Genomic DNA, 27,180 nt, shown 5'->3' with positions numbered 1-27,180 from the left:
TGGGAGAGCTGGTGGAGAAGCTTATGCAAAGTGTTCCCTCTGGGTCTAGTGTTGAGTCTGGAGTTGCCAGAGGTCAGCCAGGTGGCCGTCAGGAAGGAAGGAAGGAAGGAAGCGGACAAGTACGAACTGGAAGCACGTCTGTGTGTGACTACCTCCAGCCTCGAAGCCACAGGAAACACGGCCTATAGGAAAGGCACAGAGCAGCACGCAGAGGTGCCCTTCACTTGGCCAGGCACTTGGCAGGAGCTGTGGGTCTATGAGCCAGCAGAGCATAGAAGCCTCCACGCTCTGATGCCCCGTGTCTATCTTCAGAACATAAAACACAGAACTGATGTTTTGCTTCTGCTCCAAAATGCATGCAGTGTCACGTGACCAACGCTAAACTTGAACCAGCCAGGGAAGGACATCCTTGGAAAGGTAGTTCCAGCTTAGCGACATGGACATCATCCAAAGCCACTACACCTACCCTGAGTGTCAAGAGTAGCGGAGTATACCTCTCACTGACCAAAAATGCCAGAGGTTTACTTTCTTGTTCGCCTTGCAGCTTTGACACATGCCCTAGGATAAGCCAATCTGATATGTGTCTGGGCTTTGATTCTGGAACCACAAGGCAGCAAGGACAGTGGGAAAGGCTTTCTGTTCCGCCCATTGTCCCCACGAGGCCGCACAGCCTGTGTATACAGCCGGAACCCAGGACCAGGGCGCCGCATGTGAATGGGCTGGGTCTCTGTGACTCGGGCAAGCCAACTAAGCTCCCCGGACCTGTTTCCACTCTTTAAAATGGGCAGAAAATATCTTAACATATTATTATGGGGTATAAATTGCATAAACTGTCTCAGGTTTGAAACCTCATGGGAATTTGTTGCAAAGTATCTTTTTTTCCCCTTTCCTGTTTTCCAAGCCAGAGTCTCTCAGCTCCCTGCTGATTCCAGGAACGGCCCCACAGCCTTTTCTCAATATATTCAATTTTAGCTCATCAATCAGGAGTTTGGGTCTGTTGCTTCAAGGAGGCATAAAGGTTTCCCACCAAAAGCGCATGAAACGTTTCCTGGGTGGAGGTGGGGTGTTTACCTTGTACTATGTAACTGTACAGTCCTGGGTCTTGTTCTCAGGCCGGTTCTCTTCTGGTGTCCCTGATAGGTAACAGTTGAGGATCTTGCTCCTGCCCCTCCAAAAGGCAAGAAACATTAATGCTTTCTGGGCCACCAGCTGTAAGATGCTTGCTTGCTATCAGCGTTCCTCCTCATTCTACTATTGTGAAGAGCTCTTTTGCTTAAGACTTGTATACCTATCAACATTCCAGAAGATCTGCTGGTTGGGATGCAGTTTCGCTCTGCTGATGCACACCAAAGTCTTGGCTTTGGGCTTCGCTCAGTGAGTGAATGGCTAGTTGATGCCAACCCAAGGGTGCAGTTGTCCTCAAGTGAAGCCCTTGTCCTGTGCTGCAGGACACCCTCCACTGCTCCGAGCCTGAAATAGGACCTCACAGAGGGCAGCTCATCTCTTCAAATTCAGGTCAGAATTTGGCTCTTTCAGTCATAATGTTTTAAAAGGTAGACACAGGAGACTGAAAAATAACATCTTTATTTATGACTGAAGATGTGACAGCATTCACAAAATGCCAAGGAAAGCCATTCCTGTTCAATTTTTTAAATCTCAGAGCCTCTGAGGCCTGAACTTTCACTATATACCAGAAGAGAATGCCTCTCTTGAACAGACTTTCACACTAACTGTTATTTTTCTGTTTTCTCAGTGTCCTAGTATTACTCATCCATGGTTTGTCCCATTAGGGACTGACTTACACTTACCCAGTCTGCCCACCCGTCAAGTTTCTTGGGCTACTTGTAGGAGCCACAGCTCACATCAGTGTTCCCTCAGACAGAGGTAAGCAGGACATCTATGGGAGCCCCTTAGTGTTATGTTGTAAGTAATGACGGTAGCCAGGAAATAAGCAAAGGGTCTCATTAGGGAATCAGCAAATTAAAGCCTTAAATCTAAGGCAGACAACTCCATTTTCCTCCACTGAAATAGCAGGTTGGGTAATTTTTTATTTTACAAGAGATACTGTATTTTTTGTGTACACAGCATACATTTAAGTAGTTTTATTACATATGTAAGTATACAAACCGATTTCGGGAAAACCTAGACTATTTCCCTAAATGATTGACATGGCCTAAAACAAAAGGGGGGAGTAGGGAGGGGCACAAATTAATAGCCCTTAGAATTTGAACAGAACGGGAAGACATATTTTCATAAAATCTTGGTGTAGATGCACCCCAAGGATGATCTGGCCTCAGTAAAGAGCTGAATTTTCCTGTACCTATACTGACCACAAGCAGGTCACCAAAAGCTGATATTCAAGAGAGGAAATAGTGGTTGCTTGCATCCTAGGGCTTCTGATAGAAGCAGCAGCTCCATAGTTACCGAATGTATTGTAACTAACACAGCTTAGCGACATGGGTCCATGATGGTGTATGTCTTAGAACATATCCATTGGAAGTATTTATTGAATGCAAATCAGAAATTCATGAAACTAGAGGCCACTTACAACATAGGGAAGAGGACTGTCCCTGTATAAAGGGTTCACAATCTGAACTGGCCCTTTAAGACATTGAATAGGGTTAGAGAACCATTGTAAACAAACAACTGAAGTATGAAAAAAAAATGTAGTACAATATATAATTATCAAATACTTTTCTTACTTTTAGGTAAGATTTTCAGAAAACCCAGGAATAGATTTTATATCACAAAATGGTCCATATCGCCCAAAAATGTCTTTTGACTGGACAGTAAAATAATATTTGTTGGAAGTTAAAAAATGAGATAAAGTACAGGCCATTGGGAGTGGTAAAGCTTTAATTTCTCCAACTTTCTTCCAGCTCATCTTATTATTAGGGATGTCATGGCACAGGAAGATGTGGTAGCTTTCCACGGGGGCACACTTGGGATTGATTTTGGTTATGTTCCAAGTCAGGGCAATGCCCTTGGGTCTCAGCACCCGTTTTACTTTGAGCTCAGGCTTCTGGGGAGGAAGTGTGTCTCGGATTTTGTCTACCAGTTCGGGTAGTAGTGGTGGTAGTTCTGGGAGAGGTGGCAGGTGCTCAAAGGATTCAAGAACCTAAAACACATTTATAAAAAGTTTAGCAAGCTGAATTGGTGGGTTCTGATTTTTTTTAAGTGGTCAGCTGCAGTTCTACAATATATATTTCCCATTCCTCAATCCATTTATCAAAATCATAAGAACAAAAGGATGCTTCAAGGATACGTGAGGCTGGATCCAGTTTCTTTCAAGCATAAGCTTCTTTAAGAGTTAAGATCTCTACACTCTGGAATATCACTAATCCAGAATGGGTTAGGGCCCAGACATTCTGGAGAAATATTCCATCTCATTTCCAAACCTGTGTTCCCAAACATGAAAAGTGTGAGTGTAGGAGAACACCCATTTCCATCCACCTTCATCAACAATGGTTATTATTCTTAAAAATCTTTTCCAATTTGTTGGACTAAAAAATGTAGTTGTTCTAATTCTGTAGCTTCTGGAAAATTCAATTAAATTATTTTAATTGAGTAAATAAGTAGACTCACAATAGCACATTTGAAAAAGCATATTAAAGTGCTTTCTAAGATGAAATGTAACCCAAATGTTTCTTTATGAGTAAAATGGATACTTCCACTCAATTTGGAACGAATATCCCTTACAGAACATTTCATATCAGTACCTGGGCTGCATTTTGTGCCTCTGGGGTTGTCTCTTTTGAGATTGAAATAGCTTTCGTAGGTGACTCAAGCATGGATACTGGACTTTCTGTGAACAACAGAAGGTTTAAAAGTAAAATGTATCTACAATAATCAGTCCCATAGCCTTTAAAGCAAACAGTAGTTTACATCTTGGGTAGTAATTAAATGTGAACTAAAATTATAAAACTGTGAAATAAGAAGATAACTTTTGATATGCAAAGGTATCAAATATAGAGAATTTTTCTTTAATGTGACAAAAATTCCTCAAGGTAAACACTAATGTCATGATGCAACTGGGAACTAGGAAAAATTACCCATGGTAGAGGGATTCCTGCTTAGCAGTCTTAGAGGCAGATTTTGCTCTGTTAGGTCAACAAGGATGTTTGCAAACACAGAACTGTTTACAATCCTATAAGAATGTGTGATACAAACAAGGCCTGGGAATTCAAACTAAAACTCATGCAGGCTGGGGTTGGAGGTATCCCATGGTAGCCTAGAGGGAATTAGACATCAATTGTGGACTGCTGAAAGGGAGGGGAAGGGAGGAGAGACAGAAGAGAGAATGGAAGAAAGAGAGATGGTTAGAAGAAGAAAAGGAGGAAAATAGAGAAAATGGTGTGAGGGAGAGAAAGAAGGTTTAGTAGGCACAAGAATGGTTTGAGGACAACTGGGGAAAGTACCATGGGGATAGTAAGAAAAGTGCCTCCATGGTGGAAAGTAATAGGACCAGACAGCTAAAAATTTCAGAAGTTTGAACATATCTAATAAGCAGCAAAAATCATTTTTAATCCACTGTGTGTGCAGTGATATAACTGTTTAACGTACTTTAAGAATCTCCCCCAATAAAATTTTTTACTTGTATTTTTCTTTTAACTGACAAGGATAATTGAGATTCTACACTGTTTCAAAGATAACTTATTAATCGCTTTATTTACTGGTGTTAAAATACGTTTTTGTAAAGGTAATGATTTTACGCTTTTAATTGTAAGAGAATCGATGCATGAGAGATTGGTTCAAAATGGCAGAGTAAAAGGATGTGTGCTCACTCCCTCTTGCGAGAGCAGCAGAACCACAACTAACTGCTGAACACTCATTGACAGGAAGACACTGGAACTCACCAAAAAAGATACCCCCACATCCAAAGACAAAGGAGAAGCCGCAGTGAGGCGGTAGGAGGGGCGCAATCACAATAAAATCAAATCTCATAACCGCTAGGTGGTGACTCACAAACTGGAGAACAATTATACCACAGGAGACCATCCACTGGAGTGAAGGGTCTGAGCCCCATGTCCAGCTTCCCAACCTGGGGGTCTGGCAATGGGGGGAGGAATTCCTAGAGAATCAGACTTTGAAGGCTAGTGGGATTTGATTGCAGAATTCGACAGGACTGGGGGAAACAGAGACTCCCCTCTGGAGGGCACACACAAAGTAGTGTGCACATCAGGACCCAGAGGAAGGAGCAGTGACCCCACAGGAGACTGAACCAGACCTACCTGCTAGTGTTGGAGGGTCTCCTGCAGAGGCGGGGGGTGGCTGTGGCTCACCGTGGGGACAAGGACACTGGCAGCAGAAGTTCTGGGAAATACTCCTTGGCATGAGCCCTCCCAGAGTCCACCATTAGCCCCACCAAAGAGCCGGGTAGGCTCCAGTGCTGGGTCGCCTCAGGCCAAACAACCAACAGTGAGGGAACCCAGCCCCACCCATCAGCAGACAAGCAGATTAAAGTTTTACTGAGCTCTGCCCAACAGAGCAACACTCAGCTCTACCCACCACCAGTCCCTTCCAACAGGAAGCTTGCACAAGCCTCTTAGATAGCCTCATCCACCAGAGGGCAGACAGCAGAAGCAAGAAGAATTACAATTCTGCAGCCTGTGGAACAAAAACCATATTCACAGAAAGACAGACAAAACGAAAAGGCAGAGGACTATGTACCAGATGAAGAAACAAGATAAAACCCCAGAAAAAGAACTAAATGAAGTGGAAATAGGCAACCTTCCAGAAAAAGAATTCAGAATAATGATAATGAAGATGATCCAGGACCTCGGAAAAAGAATGGAGGCAAAGATCCAGAAGATGCAAGAAATGTTTAATAAAGACCTAGAAGAATTAAAGAACAAACAAACAGAGATGAACAATACAATAACTGAAATGAAAAATGAATTAGAAAGAATCAATAGCAGAATAACTGAGGCAGAACAGATAAGTAACCTGGGAGATGAATGGTGGCATTCACCGCCATGGAACAAAATAAAGAAAAGAGAATGAAAAGAAATGAAGACAGCTTAAGAGACCTCTGGGACAACATTAAATGCACCAACATTCTCATTATAGGGGTCCCAGAAGGAGAAGATAGAAAGGACCCGAGAAACTGTTTGAAGAGATTACACTCAAAAACTTCCCTAACATAGGAAAGGAAATAGCCAGCCAAGTCCAGGAAGCACAGAGTCCCAGGCAGGATAGACCCAAGGAGAAACATGCTGAGACACACAGTAATCAAACTGACAAAAACTAAAGACAAAGAAAACTTACTGAAAGCAACAGGGAAAAATGACAAGTAACATACAAGGGAACTCCCATAAGGATAGCTGATTTCTCAGCAGAAACTCTACAAGCCAGAAGGGAGTGGCATGATATATTTAAAGCGATGAAAGGGAAGAACCTACAACCAAGATTACTCTACCCGGCAAGGATCTCTTTAGGTTTGATGGAGAAATCAAAAGCTTTACAGACAAGCAAAAGCTAAGAGAATTCAGCACCACCAAACCAGCTCTACAACAAATGCTAAAGGAACTTCTCTAAGTGGGAAACACAAAAGAAGAAAATGACCTACAGAAACAAACCCATAACAATTAAGAAAATGATAATAGGAACATACATATCAATAATCACCTTAAACGTGAATGGATTAAATGCTCCAACCAAAAGACACAGGCTCACTGAATGGATATAAAAATAAGACCCATATATATGCTGTCTACAAGAGACTCACTTCAGACCCAGGGACACATACAGACTGAAAGTGAGGGGATAGAAAAAGATATTCCATGTAAATGGAAATCAAAAGAAAGCTGGAGTAGCAATACTCATATCAGATAAAACAGAATTTAAAATAAAGAATGTTACAAGAGACAAGGAAGACACTACATAACAATCAAGGGATCAATCCAGGAAGAAGATATAACAATTTTAAATATATATGCACCCAACATAGGAGCACCTCAATACATAAGGCAACTGTTAACACCTATAAAAGAGGAAATCGACAGTTACACAATAATAGTGGGGGACTTCAACATCTCACTTACACCAATGGACAAATAATCGAGACAGAAAATTAATAAGGAAACACAGCTTTAAATGACACATTAGACCAGATAGATTTAATATATATTTATAGGACATTCCATCCAAAACCAGCAGATTACACTTTCTTCTCAAGTGCACACGGAACATTCTCTAGGATAGATCACATCTTGGGTCACAAATCAAGGCTCGGTAAATTTAAGAAAATTGAAATCATATCAAACATCTTTTCCAACCACAATGCTTTGAGATTAGAAATAAATTACAGGGAAAAAATGTAAAAAAACACAAACACATGGAGGAAAAACAATACATTACTAAATAACCAAGAGATCACTGAAAAAATCAAAGAGGAAATCAAAAAATACCCAGAGACAAATGACAATGAAAACATGACGATCCAAAACCTATGGGATGCAGCAAAAGCAGTTCTAAGAGGGAAGTTGATAGCTATACAATCCTTCCTCAAGAAACAAGAAAAATCTCAAACAATCTAACCTTACACCTAAAGGATCTACAGAAAGAAGAACAAACAAAACACAAAATTAGTAGAAGGAAAGAAATCATAAAGATCAGAGCAGAAATAAATGAAATAGAAACAAAGAAAACAATAGCAAAGATCAATAAAACTAAAAGCTGGTTCTTTGAAAAGATAAATAAAATTGATAAACCTTTAGCCAGACTCAACAAGAAAAAGAGGGAGAGGACTCAAATCAATAAAATTAGAGAGGCTTCTGGGAAGATGGCAGAAGAGTAAGACGCGGAGATCACCTTCTTCCCACAGATACACCAGAAATACATCTACACGTGGAATAACTCCTACAGAACACCTACTGAACGCTGGCAGAAGACCTCAGACCTCCCAAAAGGCAAGAAACCCCCCAGGTACCTGGGTAGGGCAAAAGATAAAGAATAAACAGAGACCAAAGGAGAGGGACCGGACCTGCACCAGTGGGAGGGAGCTGTGAAGGAGGAAAGGTTTCCACACACTAGGAAGCCCCTTCGCGGGCAAAGACTGCAGGTGGCGGAGGGGGAAAGCTTCAGAGCCGCGGAGGAGAGCACAGCAACAGGGGTGCGGGGGACAAAGCAGAGAGATTTCCACACAGAGGATCAGGGCCGACCGGCACTCACCAGCCAGAGAGGCTTGTCTGCTCACTTGCTGGAGCGGGCGGGGCTGGGAGCTGAGGCTCGGGCTTCGGTCAGAGCCCAGGGAGAGGACTGGGGTTCGCGGTGTGAACACAGCCTGCAGGGGGTTAGTGCACCACGGCTAGCTGGGAGGGAATCTGGGAAAAGTCTGGACCTGTCGAAGAGGCAAGAGACTTTTTCTTCCCTCTTTGTTTCCTGGTACACAAGGAGAGGGGATTAAGAGTGCTGCTTAAAGGAGCTCCAGAGATGGGCGCGAGCCGCGGCTAAAAGCACAGACCCCAGAGACGGGCATGAGACGCTAAGGCTGCTGCTGCCGCCACCAAGAAGCCTGTGTGTGAGCACAGGTCACTATCCCCACCTCCCCTCTGGGGAGCCTGTGCAGCCTGCCACTGCCAGGGTGCCGGGATCCAGGGACAACTCCCCCGGGAGAACGCACGGCTCACCTCAGGCTGGTGCAACGTCACGCCGGTCTCTGCTGCCGCAGGTTCCCCCCACACTCCATGGACCACCCTCCCCCTGGCCTGAGTGAACCAGAGCCCCAGAATCAGCTGCTCCTTTAACCCCGTCCTGTCTGAGCGAAGAACAGATGCACTCCGGCGACCTACATGCAGAGGCGGGGCCAAATCCAAAGCTGAGCCCCTGGGAGCTGTGCGAACAAAGAAGAGAAAGGGAAATCTCAGCAGCCTCAGAAGCAGCGGATTAAAGCTCCACAATCAACTTGATGTACCCTGCATCTGTGGAATACATGAATAGACAACGAGTCATCCCAAATTGAGGAGGTGGACTTTGAGAGCAAGATTTATGATTTTTTTCCCCTTTTCCTCTTTTTGTGTGTATGTGTATGCTTCTGTGTGAGATTTTGTCTGTATAGCTTTGCTTCCACCATTTGTCCTAGGGTTCTATCCATCCATCTTTTTTTTAAAATTCTTTTCTCTTAATTATTTTTTATTTTAATAACTTTATTATATTTTATCTTACTTTATGTTACTTTATCTTCCTTCTTTTTTTCCTTCCTTCCCTCCTTCCTTCCTTCCTCCCTCCCTCCCTCCCTCCCTCCTTTCTTTCTACTTCTACTACTTCTTTCTTTCTACTTTTTCTCCCTTTTATTCTGAGCCGTGTGGATGAAAGGCTCTTGGTGCTGCAGCCAGGAGTCAGTGCTGTGCCTCTGAGGTGGGAGAGCCAACTTCAGGACACTGGTCCACAAGAGACCTCCCAGCTACACATACTATCAAACGGCAAAAATCTCCCAGAGATCATCTCAACACCAGCACCCAGCTTCACTCAATCACCAGCAAGCTACAGTGCTGGATGCTGGACATGCTATGCCAAACAACGAGCAAGACAGGAACACAACCCCACCCATTAGCAGAGAGGCTGCCTAAAATCATAATAAGTCCACAGACACCCCAAAACACACCACCAGACGTGGACCTGCCCACCAGAAAGACAAGATCCAGCCTCATCCACCAGAACACAGGCACTAGTCCCCTCCACCAGGAAGCCGACACAACCCACTGAACCAACCTTAGCCACTGGGGACAGACACCAAAAACAACAGGAACTATGAACCTACAGCCTGCAAAAAGGAGACCCCAAACACAGTAAGATAAGCAAAATGAGAAGACAGAAAAACACACAGAAGATGAAGGAGCAAGATAAAAACCCACCAGACCTAACAAATGAAGAGGAAATAGGCAGTCTACCAGAAAAAGAATTCAGAATAATGATAGTAAAGATGATCCCCAATCTTGGAAATAGAATGGACAAAATGCAAGAACATTTAAAAAGGACCTAGAAGAACTAAAGATGAAACAAACAACAATGAACAACACATTAAATGAAATTAAAAACACTCTAGATGGGATCAATAGCAGAATAACTGAGGCAGAAGAACAGATAAGTGACCTGGAAGATAAAAACAGTGGAAATAACTACTGCAGAGCAGAATAAAGAAAAAAGAATGAAAAGAACTGAGGACAGTCTCAGAGACCTCTGGGACAACATTAAACACACCAACATTCGAATTATAGGGGTTCCAGAAGAAGAAGACAAAAAGAAAGGGACTGAGAAAATATTTGAAGAGATTATAGTTGAAAACTTCCCTAATATGGGAAAGGAAATAGTTAATCAAGTCCAGGAAGCACAGAGAGTCCCATACAGGATAAATCCAAGGAGAAATATGCCAAGACACATATTTATCAAACTGTCAAAAATTAAATACAAAGAAAACATATTAAAAGCAGCCAGGGAAAAACAACAAATAACACACAAGGGAATCCCCATAAGGTTAACAGCTGATCTTTCAGCAGAAACTCTGCAAGCCAGAAGGGACTGGCAGGACATATTTAAAGTGATGAAGGAGTAAAACCTGCAACCAAGATTACTCTACCCTGCAAGGATCTCATTCAGATTTGATGGAGAAATTAAAACCTTTACAGACAAGGAAAAGCTGAGAGAGTTCAACACCACCAAACCAGCTTTACAACAACTGCTAAAGGAACTTCTCTAGGCAAGAAATATGAGAGAAGGAAAAGACCTACAATAACGAACCCAAAACAATTAAGAAAATGGGAATAGGAACATACATATCGATAATTACCTTAAATGTAAATGGACTAAATGCTCCCACCAAAAGACACAGGTTGGCTGAATGGATACAAAAACAAGACCCATATATTTGCTGTCTACAAGAGACCCACTTCAGACCTAGAGACACATACAGACTGAAAGTAAGGGGATGGAAAAAGATATTTCATGCAAATGGAAATGAAAAGAAAGCTGGAGTAGCAATTCTCACATCACACAAAATAGACCTTAAAATAAAGACTATTAGAAGAGACAAAGAAGGACACTACATAATGATCAAGGGATCGATCCAAGAAGAAGATATAACAATTGTAAATATTTATGCACCCAACATAGGAGCACCTCAATACATAAGGCAAATACTAACAGCCATAAAAGGGGAAATCGACAGTAACACATTCATAGTAGGGGATTTTAACACCCCACTTTCACCAATGGACAGATCATCCAAAATGAAAATAAATAAGGAAACACAAGCTTTAAATGATACATTAAACAAGATGGACTTACTTGATAATTATAGGACATTCCATCCAAAAACAACAGAATACACATTTTTCTCAAGTGCTCATGGAACATTCTCCAGGATAGATCATATCTTGGGTCACAAGTCAAGCCTTGGTAAATTTAAGAAAATTGAAAGTGTTTCAAGTATCTTTTCCCACCACAATGCTATGACACTAGATATCAATTACAGGAAAAGATCTGTAAAAAATACAAACACATGGAGGCTAAACAATACACTACTTAATAACGAAGTGATCACTGAAGAAATCAAAGAGGAAATAAAAAATTACCTAGAAACAAATGACAATGGAGACACGACGACCCCAAATCTATGGGATGCAGCAAAAGCAGTTCTAAGAGGGAAGATTATAGCAATACAATCCTACCTTAAGAAACAGGAAACATCTCAAATAAACAACCTAACCTTGCACCTAAAGCAATTAGAGAAAGAAGAACAAAAAAACCGCAAAGTTAGTAGAAGGAAAGAAATCATTAAAATCAGATCAGAAATAAATGAAAAAGAATGAAGGAAACGATAGCAAAGATCAACAAAAATAAAAGCTGGTTCTTTGAGAAGATAAACAAAATTGATAAACCATTAGCCAGACTCATCAAGAAAAAAGGGAGAAGGCTCAAATCAATAGAATTAGAAATGAAAAAGGAGAAGTAACAACTGACACTGCAGAAATAAAAAAGATCATGAAAGATTACTACAAGCAACTCTATGCCAATAAAATGGACAACCTGGAAGAAATGGAAAAATTCTTAGAAATGCACAACCTGCCAAGACTGAATCAGGAAGAAATAGAAAATATGAACAGACCAATCACAAGCACTGAAATTGAAACTGTGATTAAAAATCTTCCAACAAACAAAGCCCAGGACCAAATGGTTTCACAGGCGAATTCTATCAAACATTTAGAGAAGAGCTAACACCTATCCTTCTCAAACTCTTCCAAAATATAGCAGAGGGAGGAACACTCCCAAACTCATTCTATGAGGCCACCATCACCTTGATACCAAAACCAGACAAGGATGTCACAAAGAAAGAAAACTACAGGCCAATACCACTGATGAACATAGATGCAAAAATCCTCAACAAAATACTAGCAAACAGAATCCAACAGCACATTAAAAGGATCATACACCATGATCAAGTGGGGTTTATTCCAGGAATGCAAGGATTCTTCAATATACGCAAATCAATCAATGTGATACACCATATTAACAAATTGAAGGAGAAAAACCATATGATCATCTCAATAGATGCAGAGAAAGCTTTTGACAAAATTCAATACCCATTTATGATAAAAACCCTGCAGCAAGTAGGCATAGAGGAAACTTTCCTCAACTTAATAAAGGCCATATACGACAAACCCACAGCCAACATCGTCCTCAATGGTGAAAAACTGAAAGCATTTCCACTAAGATCAGAACAAGACAAGGTTGCCCACTCTCACCAATCTTATTCAACATAGTTTTGGAAGTTTTAGCCACAGCAATCAGAGAAGAAAAGGAAATAAAAGGAATCCCAATTGGAAAAGAAGAAGTAAAGCTGTCACTGTTTGCAGATGACATGATACTATACACAGAGAATCCTAAAGATGCTACCAGAAAACTACTAGAGCTAATCAATGAATCTGGTAAAGTAGCAGGATACAAAATTAATGCACAGAAATCTCTGGCATTCCTATACACTAATGATGAAAAATCTGAAAGTGAAATCAATAAAACACTCCCATTTACCACTGCAACAAAAAGAATAAAATATCTAGGAATAAACCTACCTAAGGAGACAAAAGACCTGTATGCAGAAAATTATAAGACACTGATGAAAGAAATTAAAGATGATACAAATAGATGGAGAGATATACCATGTTCTTGGATTGGAAGAATCAACATTGTGAAAATGACTCTACTACCCAAAGCAATCTACAGAATCAATGCAATCCCTATCAAACTACCAATGGCATTTTTCACAGAACTAGAACAAAAAATTTCACAATTTGTATGGAAACACAAAAGACCCCGAATAGCCAAAGCAATCGTGAGAACGAAAAACGGTGCTGGCAGAATCAGGCTCCCTGACTTCAGACTATACTACAAAGCTACAGTAATCAAGACAGTATGGTACTGGCACAAAAACAGAAAGATAGATCAATGGAACAGGATAGAAAGCCCAGAGATAAACCCACGCACATATGGTCACCTTATCTTTGATAAAGGAGGCAGGAATGTACAGTGGAGAAAGGACAGCCTCTTCCATAAGTGATGGTGGGAAAACTGGACAGGTACATGTAAAAGTATGAGATTAGATCACTCCCTAACACCATACACAAAAATAAGCTCAAAATGGATTAAAGACCTAAATGTAAGGCCAGAAAGTATCAAACTCTTAGAGAAAAACATAGGCAGAACACTCTATGACATAAATCACAGCAAGATCCTTTCTGACCCACCTCCCAGAGAAATGGAAATAAAAACAAAAATAAACAAATGGGACCTGATGAAACTTCAAAGCTTTTGCACAGCAAAGGAAACCATAAACAAGACCAAAAGGCAACCCTCAGAATGGGAGAAAATATTTGCAAATGAAGCAATTGACAAAGGATTAATCTCCAAAATTTATAAGCAGCTCATGCAGCTCAATAACAAAAAAACAAACAACCCAATCCAAAAATGGGTAGAAGACCTAAACAGACATTTCTCCATAGAAGATACACAGACTGCCAACAAACACATGAAAGAATGCTCAACATCATTAATCATTAGAGAAATGCAAATCAAAACTACAATGAGATATCATCTCACACCAGTCAGAATGGCCATCAAAAAATCTAGAAACAATAAATGCTGGAGAGGGTGAGGAGAAAAGGGAACACTCTTGCACTGCTGGTGGGAATGTGAATTGGTACAGCCACTATGGAGAACAGTATGGAGGTTCCTTAAAAAACTACAAATAAAACTACCATATGACCCAGCAATCCCACTACTGCGCACATACCCTGAGAAAACCATAATTCAAAAAGATTCATGTACCAAAATGTTCATTGAGGCTCTATTTACAATAGCCCGGAGATGGAAATAACCTAAGTGTCCATCATCGGATGAATGGATAAAGAAGATGTGGCACATATATACAATGGAATATTACTCAGCCATAAAAAGAAACGAAATTGAGCTATTTGTAATGAGGTGGGTAGACCTAGAGTCTGTCATACAGAGTGAAGTAAGTCAGAAAGAGAAAGACAAATACTGTATGCTAACATATATATGGAATTTACGAAAAAAAAAATGTCATGAAGAACCTAGGGGTAAAACAGGAATAAAGACACAGACCTACTAGAGAATGAACTTGAGGATATGGGGAGGGGGAAAGGTAAGCTCTGACAAAGCAAGAGAGAGGCATGGACATATATACACTGCCAACTGTAGGGTAGATAGCTAGTGGGAAGCAGCCGCATAGCACAGGGAGATCAGCTCGGTGATTTGTGACCGCCTGGAGGGGTGGGATAGGGAGGGTGGGAGGGAGGGAGATGCAAGAGGGAAAAGATATGGGAACATATGTATAACTGATTCACTTTGTTATAAAGCAGAAGCTAACATACCATTGTAAAGCAATTATACTCCGGTAAAGATGTAAATAAAATAAAATAAAATAAAATTTGAAATGAAAAAGGAGAAGTTACAATGGACATAGCAGAAATATAAAGCATCATAAGCGACTACTACAAGCAACTCTATGCCATTAAAATGGACAACGTGGAAGAAATGGACAAATTCTTAGAAAGATATAACCTTCCACGACTGAACCAGGAAGAAATAGAAAATATGAACAGACCAATGACAAGTAATGAAATTGAAACTGTGATTAAAAATCTTCCAACAAACCAAAGTCCAGGACTGTCCAGGACCGGATGGCTTCACAGGTGAATTCTATCAAACATTTAGAGAAGAGCTAAGACCCATCCTTCTCAAACTTCCAAAAAACTGCAGGGGAAGGAACACTCCCAAACTTATTCTACAAGGCCACCATCACTCTGATACCAAAACCAGAGATACTACAAAAAAAGAAAATTACAGACCAATATCACTGATGGATATAGGTGCAAAAATCCTCAACAAAATACTAGCAAACAGGATCCAACAACAAGTTAAAAGGATCACACACCATGATCAAGTGGGATTTGTCACAGGGATACAAGGATTCTTCAATATAGGCATATCAATCAGTGTGATACACCATATTAACAAATTGAATAAAAACCATATGATCTCAATAGATGCAGAAAAAGCTTTTGACAAAATTCAACACCCATGTATGATAAAAACTCTCCAGAAAGTGGGCATAGAGGGAAACTCAACATAATAAAGGCCATATACAACAAACCCATAGCAAACATCATTCTCAATGGTGAAAAACTGAAAGCATTTCCTCTAAGATGAGAAACAACAAATGTATGTCCACTCTCACCACTATTATTCAACATAGTTTTCGAAGTCCCAGACACAGCAATCAGAGAAGAAAAAGAAATAAAAGGAATACAAATTGGAAGAAAAAAGTAAAACTGTCACTGCTTGCAGATGACATGATACGAACATAGAGAATCCTAACAATGCCACCAGAAAACTACTAGAGCTAATCAATGAATTCGGTAAAGTTGCAGGATACAAAATTAATGCAAAGAAATCTCTTGCATTCCTATACACTAACAACAAGAGATCAGAAAGAGAAATTAAGGAAACAATCCCATTTACCATTGCAACAAAAAGAATAAAATACCTAGGAATACACCTACCTAAGGAGGCAAAAGACCTGTACTCAGAAAACTATAAGACACTGATGAAAGAAATCTAGGATAACACAAGCAGATGGAGAGCTATACCATGTGCTTGGATTGGAAGAATCAGTAGTGTGAAAATGACTATACTACTCAAAACAATCTACAGAATCAATGCAATCCCTATCAAATTACCAGTGACATTTTTTACAGAACTAGAACAAAAAATCTTAAAATACGTATGGAGACACAAAGGACCCTGGATACCCAAAGCAGTCTTGAGGGAATAAAATGGAGCAAGAGGAATCAGACTCCCTGACTTCAGATTATACTACAAAGCTACAGTAATCAAGACAATATGGTACTGGCACAAAAACAGAAATACAGTTCAATGGAACAGGATAGAAAGCCCAGAGATAAACCCATGCACCTATGGTCAACTAATCTATGATAAAGGAGGCAAGGATACACAATTGAGAAAAGATAGCCTCTTCAATAAGTGGTGCTGGGAAAACTGGACAGCTACATGTAAAAGAATGAAATTAGAACATTCCCTAACACCATACACAAAAATAAACTCAAAATGGATTAAAGACCTAAATGTAAGACTGGACACTATAAAACTCTTAGAGGAAAACATAGGAAGAACACTCTTTGACATAAATCACAGCAAGGTCTTTTTTGACCCACTTCCTAGAGTAATGGAAATAAAAACAAACATAAATAAATGGGACCTAATGAAACGTAAAAGCTTTTGCACAGCAAAGGGAAGTATAAACAAAACGAAAAGACAACCCTCAGAATAGGAGAAAATATTTGAAAATGAACCAACGGATGAAGGATTAATCTCAAATATATAAACAGCTCATGCAGCTCAATGTTAAAAAAACAAACAACCCAATAAAAAAATGGGCAGAAGACCTAAATAGACATCTCTCCAAAGAAGACATACAGATGGGCAAGAGGCATATGAAAAGCTGCTCAACATCACTAATCATTAGAGAAATGCAAATTAAAACTACAGTGAGGTATCACCTCCACCAGTTAGAATGGGCATCATCAGAAAATCCACAAACAACAAATGCTGGAGAGGGTGAGGAGAAAAGGGAACGCTCTTGCACTGTTGGTAGGAATGTAAATTGATAGAGCCACTATGGAGAACAGTATGGAGGTTCCTTAAAAAACTAAAAATAGAACTACCATATGACCCAGCAATCCCACTACTGGACACATACCCTGAGAAAACCATAATTCAAAAAGAGTCATGTTGCTCCGCAGCGGGAGAGGCCACAACAGTGAGAGGCCCGCATACCGCAAAAAAAAAAAAAAAAGAGTCATGTACCACAATGTCCATTGCAGCTCTATTTACTATAGCCAGAACATGGAAGCAACCTAAGTGTCCATCGACAGATGAATGGATAAGGAAGATGTGGCACATATATACAATGGAATATTACTCAGCCATAAAAAGGAATGAAATTGGTTCATTTGTAGAGACATGGATGGACCTACAGACTGTCATACAGAGTGAAGTAAGTCAGAAAGAGAAAAACAAATATCATATATTAATGCATATATGTGGAATCTAGAAAAATGGTACAGATAAACCTGTTTTCAAGACAGAAATAGAGACACAGATGTAGAGAACAAACCTATGGACACCAAGGGGGGAAAGTGGGGGGGTGTGGTGGGATGAACTGGGAGATTGGGATTGACATATATACACTAATATGTATAAAACATAATAAGAACCTGCTGTATAAGAAATAAATTTTAAAAATTACAAATTGTAGGAGAATCTATACACCCTTTTTATAACTGGTTAATTAGAACTAAATTTGTGAAATCATAATCTGCAGCTTAATCAATGCACAAGAGCTGATACAAATAACCTCCTTTAAATTTTCAAGTGAACAGTTTCATACAAAAAAAAATTCTAATAGATATAACTTCCCATAACTAACATTCCTTCTTTCAAGGTAGTAAGTCAACAAGCCCTTGGCAAATTAAAACAGGCTAAGACAGAAACTCAACTTTATGATAAGAGATAAAACAGGATTTTTATCCCAAACCAGTTTATGTTTAGATCCTTTGTGTCACCAATGTCAATGTCTTGTAAATACTCTGCAGCTTTTACCCTTATCTATATAAAAATGAGTAACGGTTACTTTTTTAAATTTTATTTTATTTTTTTGGCTGTGTTGGGTCTTGGCTGCTGCGCATGGGCTTTCTCTAGTTGCAGCAAGTGGGGGCTACTCTTTGCTGTGGTGCGTGGGCTTCTCAGTACGGTGGCTTCTCTTGTTGTGAAGCACAGGCTCTAGGTGCGCAGGCTTCAGTAGCTGCAGCACATGGGCTCAGTAGTTGCGACACACGGGCTCTAGAACGCAGGCTCAGTAGTTGTGGCGCACAGGCTTAGTTGCTCCGCAGCAATGTGGGATCTTCCTGGACCAGGGATCGAACCCGTGTCCCCAGCATTGGCAGGTGGATTCTTAACCACTGCGCCACCAGGGAAGTCCAGTAATGGTTACTTTAGCACTTTGTATTCTCAAAGCAACAGGAGCCAGTACCCGATTATTTTAAAGTTCCTCCTCATTAAACTGCTAGGTGAGAATTGTGGCCTCTGGTCTCAACTTACCCCTTTGGTGTTTGACCTTTCAGATCCTTTGCTGCATGTATATGCACATGTAGACGCACGTTCACTTATGTAAATATTTATATGATAGACATGATTTTTAAAGTTTGCATTTAAAAATTAACTATTCAGATATAACTTACATACAATAAAATGTACCCATTTTATTTTTTTAGATTTTTTTGGTGTGGACCTTTTTTTTTTTAACATCTTTATTGGAGTATAATTTTGCTTTACAATGGTGTGTTAGTTTCTGCTGTATAACAAAGTGAGTCAGCTATACATATACATATATCCCCATATATCCTCCCTCTTGTGTCTCCCTCCCACCCTCCCTATCCCAGCCCTCTAGGTGGACACAAAGCACCGAGCTGATCTCCCTGTGCTATGTGGCTGCTTCCCAGTAGCTAGCTATTTTACATTTGGTAGTGTATATATGTCCATGCCACTCTCTCACTTTGTCCCAGCTTACCCTTCCCCCTCACCATGTCTCAAGTTCATTCTCTACGTCTGCATTTTTATTCCTGTCTTGCTCCAATTTCTTCAGAACCATTTTTTGTTTTTTTTTAGATTCCATATGTATGTGTTAGCATACGGCATTTGTTTTTCTGTTTCTGACTTACTTCACTCTGTATGAGACTCTAGGTCCATCCATCTCACTACAAATAACTCAATTTCGTTTCTTTTTATGGCTGAGTAATATTCCATTGTATATATGTGCCACATCTTCTTTATCCATTCATTTGTCGATGGATACTTAGGTTGCTTCCATGATGTGGACCATTTTTAAAGTCTTTCTTGAATTTGTTACAACATTGCTTCTGTTTTATGTTTTGGTTTTTTGGCCACAAGGCATGTGGGATCTTAGCTCCCCAACCAGAGATCAAACCCACACCCCCTACATTGGAAGTTGAAGTCTTAACCACTGGACCACCAGGGAAGTCCCCAAAATGTACCCATTTTAAATGTGCCATTCTTTGGGTTTTGACAAATTTACAGTTGTGAAACCACCACCAAAATCAAGACAGAATGTTTTTATTACCCCAAATAGTGTCCCTTCTGGTAATATGGAAGAACAAATCTGACTCCACATTGGATCTGTTTCTTTTACTTTAACCTTTGTATTCTATTGATTTTGCTACAAGTTAAAAATGTTGCCGGTAGCCTGAAATATACAGGATAGCTCTTTCTCAAGGCCCTGACCTTAAAAGGTATAACACTTATCCATTTAAATAGAGGTAAAAAGTTGTAGAACAGAGAATAACATTTGTCTTGTTGGAAGTTTATAGCAACATTGTGAAATGACCTACTGGACAGCTAGCTGCCAAGAACGAAGGATTCCAGCCCCAAGACGTTTGTAGCAACCAACCACACACCCTTCCTCTTTTAGTATAAAAGAAGCCTGAATTCTAATTCGGAGAAGATGGTTCTTTGGGACACTAGTCCACCATCTTCTCGGTTTGCTGTCGCCATTCCTTGACCCAACAATTCTTCTCTTGATTTATTGGCCTATTGTGCAGCGAGCAGTATGAACTTGGTCTTGGTAACATTCTCAATCCCTCTCACCGCTGGCCCCATGAAATCACAGGTCTGTTGTCACTATAGATTGGCCTTTTCTAGAATTTGACATAAAGCAAATCACACAGTATGTACAATTCTTTTGCCCAACATTTTGTTTCTGAGATTCATCAATGTTGTTGCATATAATAATATTTTGTTCATTTTTATTGTTGAGTAAGTAGTACTTAGCTGTAGAGATAGATATGCCACAACCTATTTATCTATTGATGGACATTTGGACTGTTTATAGTTCAGTGCTATTATGAATAAATTGCTATGAACATTTGTGTAAAAGTCTTTGTGTAGATGTAGGTTTTCATTTGTCTTGGATAAATACCTAAAGGTGGAATAATAGTGTAGTAATAGTATAGCTAATGTTTTGAGAAACTGCCAGACCACTTCCAAAGTGATTTCACCATTTTACACTCCTACCAGCAAAACATGAGAATTCCAGGTAACTCCACATCCTCACCAACACTTTGTATATTTTCAGTTGTTTTCATTTTAGCCATTTTAGTGGATGTGTTGTGGTATCTCATTGTGGTCTTAACTTCCCTAATGAATAACAATGTTGAGGATGTCTTGTGTTTATTTGCCATCCCCATATCTTCTCTAGTGAAGTGTCATCTACTTGCTTTGGGTTTAATTTGCTCTTTTTAATGTAGAATCTTAGATTATTCATTTTAGACTTTCCATTTTTCCTACTATAAACATTTAATGCTAGCAATTTCCTTCTAAGCACTGCTTCAGCTGCATTCCTCAGATTTTGATATGCTGTGTTTTCATTTTCATTCAGTTCAAATTTTTTTTTTTTTTGCGGTATGCGGGCCTCTCACTGCTGTGGCCTCTCCCGTTGTGGAGCACAGGCTCCGGACACGCAGGCTCAGCGGCCATGGCTCACAGGCCCAGCCACTCACGGCATGTGGGATCTTCCCGGACCAGGGCACGAACCCATATCCCCTGCATTGGCAGGCAGACTCTCAACCACTGCGCCACCAGAGAAGCCCCAGTTCAAAATATTTTTAAACCTTCCTTTTGATTTCTTCTTTGACTCATGGGTTATCTAGAAATGTAATCTTTAGCTTCCAAATATCTAGGGATTTCCCAACTAGCTTTCTATTACTAATTTAATTGTATCTGTAATCATACAGAGTATGTTCTCTAAACTTTTACATATACTGAGACTAGTTTTGTGGTCCAGAACCTGATATGTTTTATATGCACTTAAAATGAATGTGTATTCTTTTGTGGCTGGGTTTGAGCGTTCTATAAATGTCAAGTAGGTTAAGTTGGTTGATAGTATTGCCCAGGCTTCCAAAATTTTACTGACTACATATTATATCAATTACTGAGAAGGCAGTGTTGGAACCTCCAATTATAATTGTCTACTTATAATTTCAGTCCGATCAGTTTTTATATCAGGAATTTTGAAGTTCTACTATTATATGCATAAACGTAGGTTTAGTGTGTCTTTCTGATGAAATGATTGCTTTACTGTTACGAAACAGCCTTCTTTATCCCTGGTAATATTCCTTGTTCTGAAGTCTATCTGATAATAATATAGTCACTCTAGCTTTCTTATGATTAGTGTTTGTATGCTTCTTTTTGTTTTTTGCGGTACGCAGGCCCTCACTGTTGTGGCCCCTCCCGCTGCGGAGCACAGGCTCCGGACGCGCAGGCTCAGCGGCCATGGCTCACGGGCCCAGCCACTCCACGGCATGTGGGATCTTCCCGGACCAGGGCACGAACCCGTGTCCCCTGAATCGGCAGGCGGACCCTCAACCACTGCGCCACCAGGGAAGCCCTGTTTGTATGTTTTTGCATGGCTTATCTTCTTATGTCCCTTTAATTTTAACCTATCCATATATTTATATTTAACATACATCATGTAGTTGTCACATAGTTGGGTCTTGTTTTGTTACCCAGTCCAACAATGTGTGCTTTTTAATGGAGTGTTTAGACCCTCTATACTTATTCTAACTATCAATATGGTTGGGTTTAAATCTACCATCCTGTAATTTGTTCTCTATTTAGTGTCATTTGTTCTTTGTACCTTCTCTTGGATTGAGTATTTTAAAAATTCCATTCTACCTCCACTATTGGTCTATCAGCCATACTTGCACTTAAAAAAATATTGCTCTAGGCACTGCCGTATGTATGTATCTAGTATCTTTAATAACGTATAGTCTATCTTCAAATAACATTATACTACGCACAATGTAACACCCTTACAGCCAGCATACTTCCATTCCTCTGACCATCTTTCACACTACTGTTGGCATACATTAGCTTCTACATAAATTATAAACTCCAAAACATACTGTTACATTCCTCTGTGTAGATCCACTTTCCATCCTATATTTTCCCTTTGCTTGAAGAACTTCCTTTATTTTTGACAGTGAAGGTCTGCTGGCAACAATTTTTGTTTATCTTAATAAACAGAAGTCTTAATTTTGCTTTCGTGTTTGTAAGTTATATTAGCTGGATATAGAATTCTAGGTTGACAATTATTTTCCCCCAGCCTTTTAATAATGCCATTTGATTTGTTTTGCATAGTTCCAATTGAGATAACTGTGCATTCTTTGTTCTTCCCTATATATCTTATATATATGGTGTCTTTCTGATTGCTCTAAAGTTGTTGCTGTTAATCACTGGTTTTCAGGAACTGATTATGATGTTCCTCGATGTGGTTTTCTTTGTATTTATCCTGCCTGCAGAGTACTGAAGTTCTTGGTTATGGTGGGCTTGTACTTTTCATTAAATTTGTAAAACTTTTGACCATACATGTATGTTAGACCACTTGATATTGTCCCACAGTTTACTAAAGGTCTGATTCCTTTTTCCCAGTCTTTTTTCTTTTCTTTTCATATTCTTTCTTTAATTTGTATAGTTTCTTTCCAAATTATACAGTCATGTACTATTTCTTCCAGTATACCAATTTGTTTTTCTTTCTCTGGTGTTTAATAATATTTATTAAATATATTTATTAACATTTAATTAATTAATGTTTATTAATATAATATTTATTCCATTCACTGAACTTCAAGTATTTTTATTTCATTTGGTTCTCTTTTATATCTTTTATTTCTCTTATTATGTTCATGTTTTCCTTTAAATCTCTGAGTGTACTTCTATCAGTTCTTTTAAGGTCCTTGTCTGTTAATTCTGTCAACTGTCATTTCTAAGTTTGTTTCTTTTGACTGATTTTTCTCCTGGTTATGGATTCCATTTTGCTTCCTCATATCTCGAGTGACTTTTTAAAATTGGATGATGGATATTATGAATTTTACATGGTTGTGAGTTGAATTCTGAGTTTGGTTTTATTAGGGCAATGCTAGAGTTGCCTTTGCTCTAAGATGAGTTTACACCCGTATATTCAGTAAGAATCTACCACAATGGCTGGTCAGACCTGAAACATTTCCCGCTGCTGTTTGAGCTCTGGAAATTGTTTAGTGTAAAGGTCCTTGGTCATTCTCTGCCCAGACTCATGCAATTTCACTCTGCATGTGTGACTTAATATTTCCGCAAAGACTCAAAAGGACTCCTATGCTAACCTCTTGGAGCTCTTTCTCCAAGTGGCTTCCTCATCTGATAGTACTCTTCCCCTCATTCCAGTTGCCTCAGCCTCTCTGAATGCCAATCTCTCTTTACCTCAGCAAGACAGCCATTCTCTGCTTGGGATCTCCATCAGTGCACCACAATCTAGGAAGAAAGCTGGGGCAGCCCATAGGGCTCATCTCATGCATTTCCCTTCTCTCAGGGACTGCAGTCCTGTACTGCAATATCTAAAAAATTTTTTCTTATATCTTGTTTAGTTTTCTACTTGTTTACTGAAGAAAAGTTAAGTCTGAGCCCACTTACTCCACCATGACTCTACATATATACTTTTATAACTTTTTTCTCTTGTTATATTATTAACATGTTTACATCAATACATATACTTCCTCAACATTATTTTTAATGGTTGAATATGGTTGTACCATATAAATCTAATTTTTGTAATTAATTCCTTATTCCTAGAACTTTAAGGGTTTCCAAAGTTTTATATTTCATGAATAGCACTGCAATGAACATTTTCGTATTCCCCTATACTTTATTTTCTTCAGGTAACTATTCAAAGAATTGAGTCACAAGGCTTGCATATTTGTAAAGTTTTGATATTGACAGAATGTCTTCCAGAAAGATTAATTTACACTCCTATTCACAGTATATAAACTTACATTTCTTTTAAAACTATTTAGTGGAAAATCTGCATTAATTCAACCCTTTTTTTTTGGAACATATGTTGTGTGCCAAGCACTGTGCTAAAAAGATGAAAACATACAGATTAATAAAAACATTAATGCTGCTGAAACGAATTTCAAGTCCTTTTAGGAAAACAGATATGTACAGAAACAATGAAATAAAGGTATAATATAGGCATGCACAAAATACCAAGGGTAAGGAGAGCAAAGATGACAATTTCTGCCAGAACAGTTTGTCACAAGTGTCTAAACTGAATATTGAAGGATGAGAAGTGGGGTCATCAGACAAGCCTGGGGAGGTACAGAGGGGAGAGCACTCCTGGCAAAGAGAACAGGATATGTGGTGATGGCAAGGAGAGAAGAAGCACTACCTACTGAGAAGCCATCAAAGAAGAGGTAAGGAATCTGTAGAAGATAAATCTAGAAACATTTTCAGGGTTTAAGTCATTAACAATTTTGTATATCTTGTTAAAGAATTTGGATTTTATCCTAAAGACAAAAACATAACCAGATTTGGATACAGGAAATAATATTTTAGTGGCAACTTAGAAGATTCATTAAAAGCAGTAAGTTAGGACAGAAATATTAGTTATTAAGTTATGGCAATAGACTACAGATGATAGAATTCTGAAATAAGGAAATATATGGACTACATCTGTTAGCTTTTCGGGAGACAACTGATGAGCTTGAAAGCTGACTACACAGTGGAATGAGGCATATCTATGAGTCAAAAGTGACTCTTACTTCCGGCTTGAGAAACTGGATGAGTTGGTGATACCATTCATCAAGCCTGGGAATATGAGAAACGTTCCAAGTTTCATCTGACTAACTAACTATACCCTTATTCAGAACTGAACATTTTACAAAACAGATTCACATTCACATTATCATGAGTTAGCATCATGAATTGGCATGATTTATCTTTCCAACTGCTCGATTTCAAAGTGAATCCCCCCTCAACCCCATTACAGGTATAACTTATTTTATCAAGCACTGAATGAATCTATGTTTTTATTTTACTGCAACTCGAATACTGTATCATGTACTTTAAAAAATATTTAGTAATCTTAATTGTTAATATTAATGTTAAAATTGTTAATCATTAAGGATACTTCATTATGGACTCCAATTTCATTTTTTAATTCATTCTAATCTTCATGAAATTGGAAACTGAAGGGTTTTTTGATTCAATCATGGGGTGCCTAAAGATTCCAATGGTTCCAACCTTTGTTTGGATCCACAGTTGAGATCAGAGAATGAATTGGACTATATAGTTCCTGTAGTAATCTCCATTTTTAAATATTAATTTACTAATGCTAATAAGTGGAATCAAATATTTCATCAAGAGTACCATAAACATTCAAGTGCAATTAAGAGATGAAACCTTATGATTGATTACCAGCCCCAGAAGACTCTATTTTACTTCTTTTTGTTTAAATCTGAGAAAGAGGGCACTGCTGTCACTCTCCCTCTGCATTTTCATGTTATGCCCTAGCATCCTCTCACAGCCAGTATTGCTATGGTTAAGGAAAAAAGTGTGTCTCACAGGTAGAAAAGAGATTTCTAATAGTCCCAAGCAACCCAGATGTCTTTCAGTGAGTGAATGGATAAACCATTACACATCCACACCATGGAATGCTAGTCAGCAATAAAAAGGAATAGTTACTAAACAACTTGGATGACCCTTGGGGGAAATTAAGCTAAGGGAAAGAAGCCAATATCAGAAGGATACATATTACATCACATTTATATAACATCCATGAAACAACATATAATTATAATAGTGAGGAACAGATTAGTGGTTGCCAGGGTTTAGGGACTGGGAACAAACTCTTAAAAAAATCCTATAAAGGGATAGCATGAGGGAACCTTGTAATGATAGAACAGTTGTATAAATTTGAGTGTGGTGGCAGTTACATAAATCTACACACGTGATAAAACTGCATAGAGCTACTAAATACACACACTAACACACACAAAAAAACTTCATAAATGGGTCAAATGTATTTTGAGTTGTTACCCTTCCCTCTTTCTTGAAAAAGACAAATCCTTTACCTGTGTTGCAGTGTGACAGGCCTTCTTTCGTTAGATCAATCACAGAATCAAGTTTCTTCTCTTTAGCCTGAAAAGTTGTTAAAAAAATAAGATTTTGCCTCAACAGAAAATGTTTTTAAAAAATAAAACACGTATCATTTAAAATTACTATTTAGAAGCTAGAGATTGAACATTCTATAAGTCTTACAGCTTAATTTAACTCTACTATGAAAGAGAAGCTCGTGAAATACTATATGGTTTCTGTGACTATAACTAAGCAGAGTCTAAATGAGTTAATTTGGTAATAAATATGGTTGTGAAATATGTTTACCATTAGCTGTTTGCTTTTTAATGTTTAAGCTGGACTGAAACCTGGTCATGCTAACTAGGAGACATTAATTTCTCAGAGAATGAATCTCCCAAAGAATGAATGACAAAGATGAGTCATCCAACATGTAGCAACACTAAAGTTCCTAGAACTAACGTATTCAAATAAACAATATTCAGAGACAATATTTAATACCTACCATAGCTTCAGTTTCAGCATCAGGTGAATTGTTAGAATTTCCTGATGTAATTTTTCCAGTATCTGAAAGAAAATTATTAAAATATGAACATTTGACAAGTTTATTAACTATTAAATATTTAT

General features: G+C 38.9%; 1 protein-coding gene across 4 annotated transcripts in view; it reads right to left on the bottom strand.

The window, feature by feature from the left end:
- Positions 1 to 372: 372 nt before the first annotated feature.
- Positions 373 to 27,180, bottom strand: part of ATF7IP2 (activating transcription factor 7 interacting protein 2) — a 76,915-nt gene continuing 50,107 nt past the window's right edge. For 3 of the 4 annotated variants that reach the window (XM_079946421.1, XM_079946423.1, XM_079946422.1), the window contains exons 8-11: positions 27,059 to 27,120; positions 26,553 to 26,619; positions 3,720 to 3,805; positions 373 to 3,118 (exon numbers count right to left, since the gene is read on the bottom strand). In XM_079946421.1, coding sequence (XP_079802547.1) covers positions 2,705 to 3,118; positions 3,720 to 3,805; positions 26,553 to 26,619; positions 27,059 to 27,120 — 629 coding nt within the window. In that variant the 3' untranslated portion in view covers positions 373 to 2,704. Of the gene's footprint in view, positions 3,119 to 3,719; positions 3,806 to 7,025; positions 8,834 to 26,552; positions 26,620 to 27,058; positions 27,121 to 27,180 lie in introns of those variants that run through there. The other variant, XM_079946424.1, reaches the window with a different exon arrangement.

The sequence above is a fragment of the Stenella coeruleoalba genome (assembly GCF_951394435.1).
Source record: "Stenella coeruleoalba genome assembly, chromosome: 15".
NCBI classification, from domain to species: Eukaryota; Metazoa; Chordata; class Mammalia; order Artiodactyla; family Delphinidae; genus Stenella; species Stenella coeruleoalba.
Note: the sequence above shows the minus strand (reverse complement) of the source record. Positions and strands in the feature narration are given on the sequence as shown.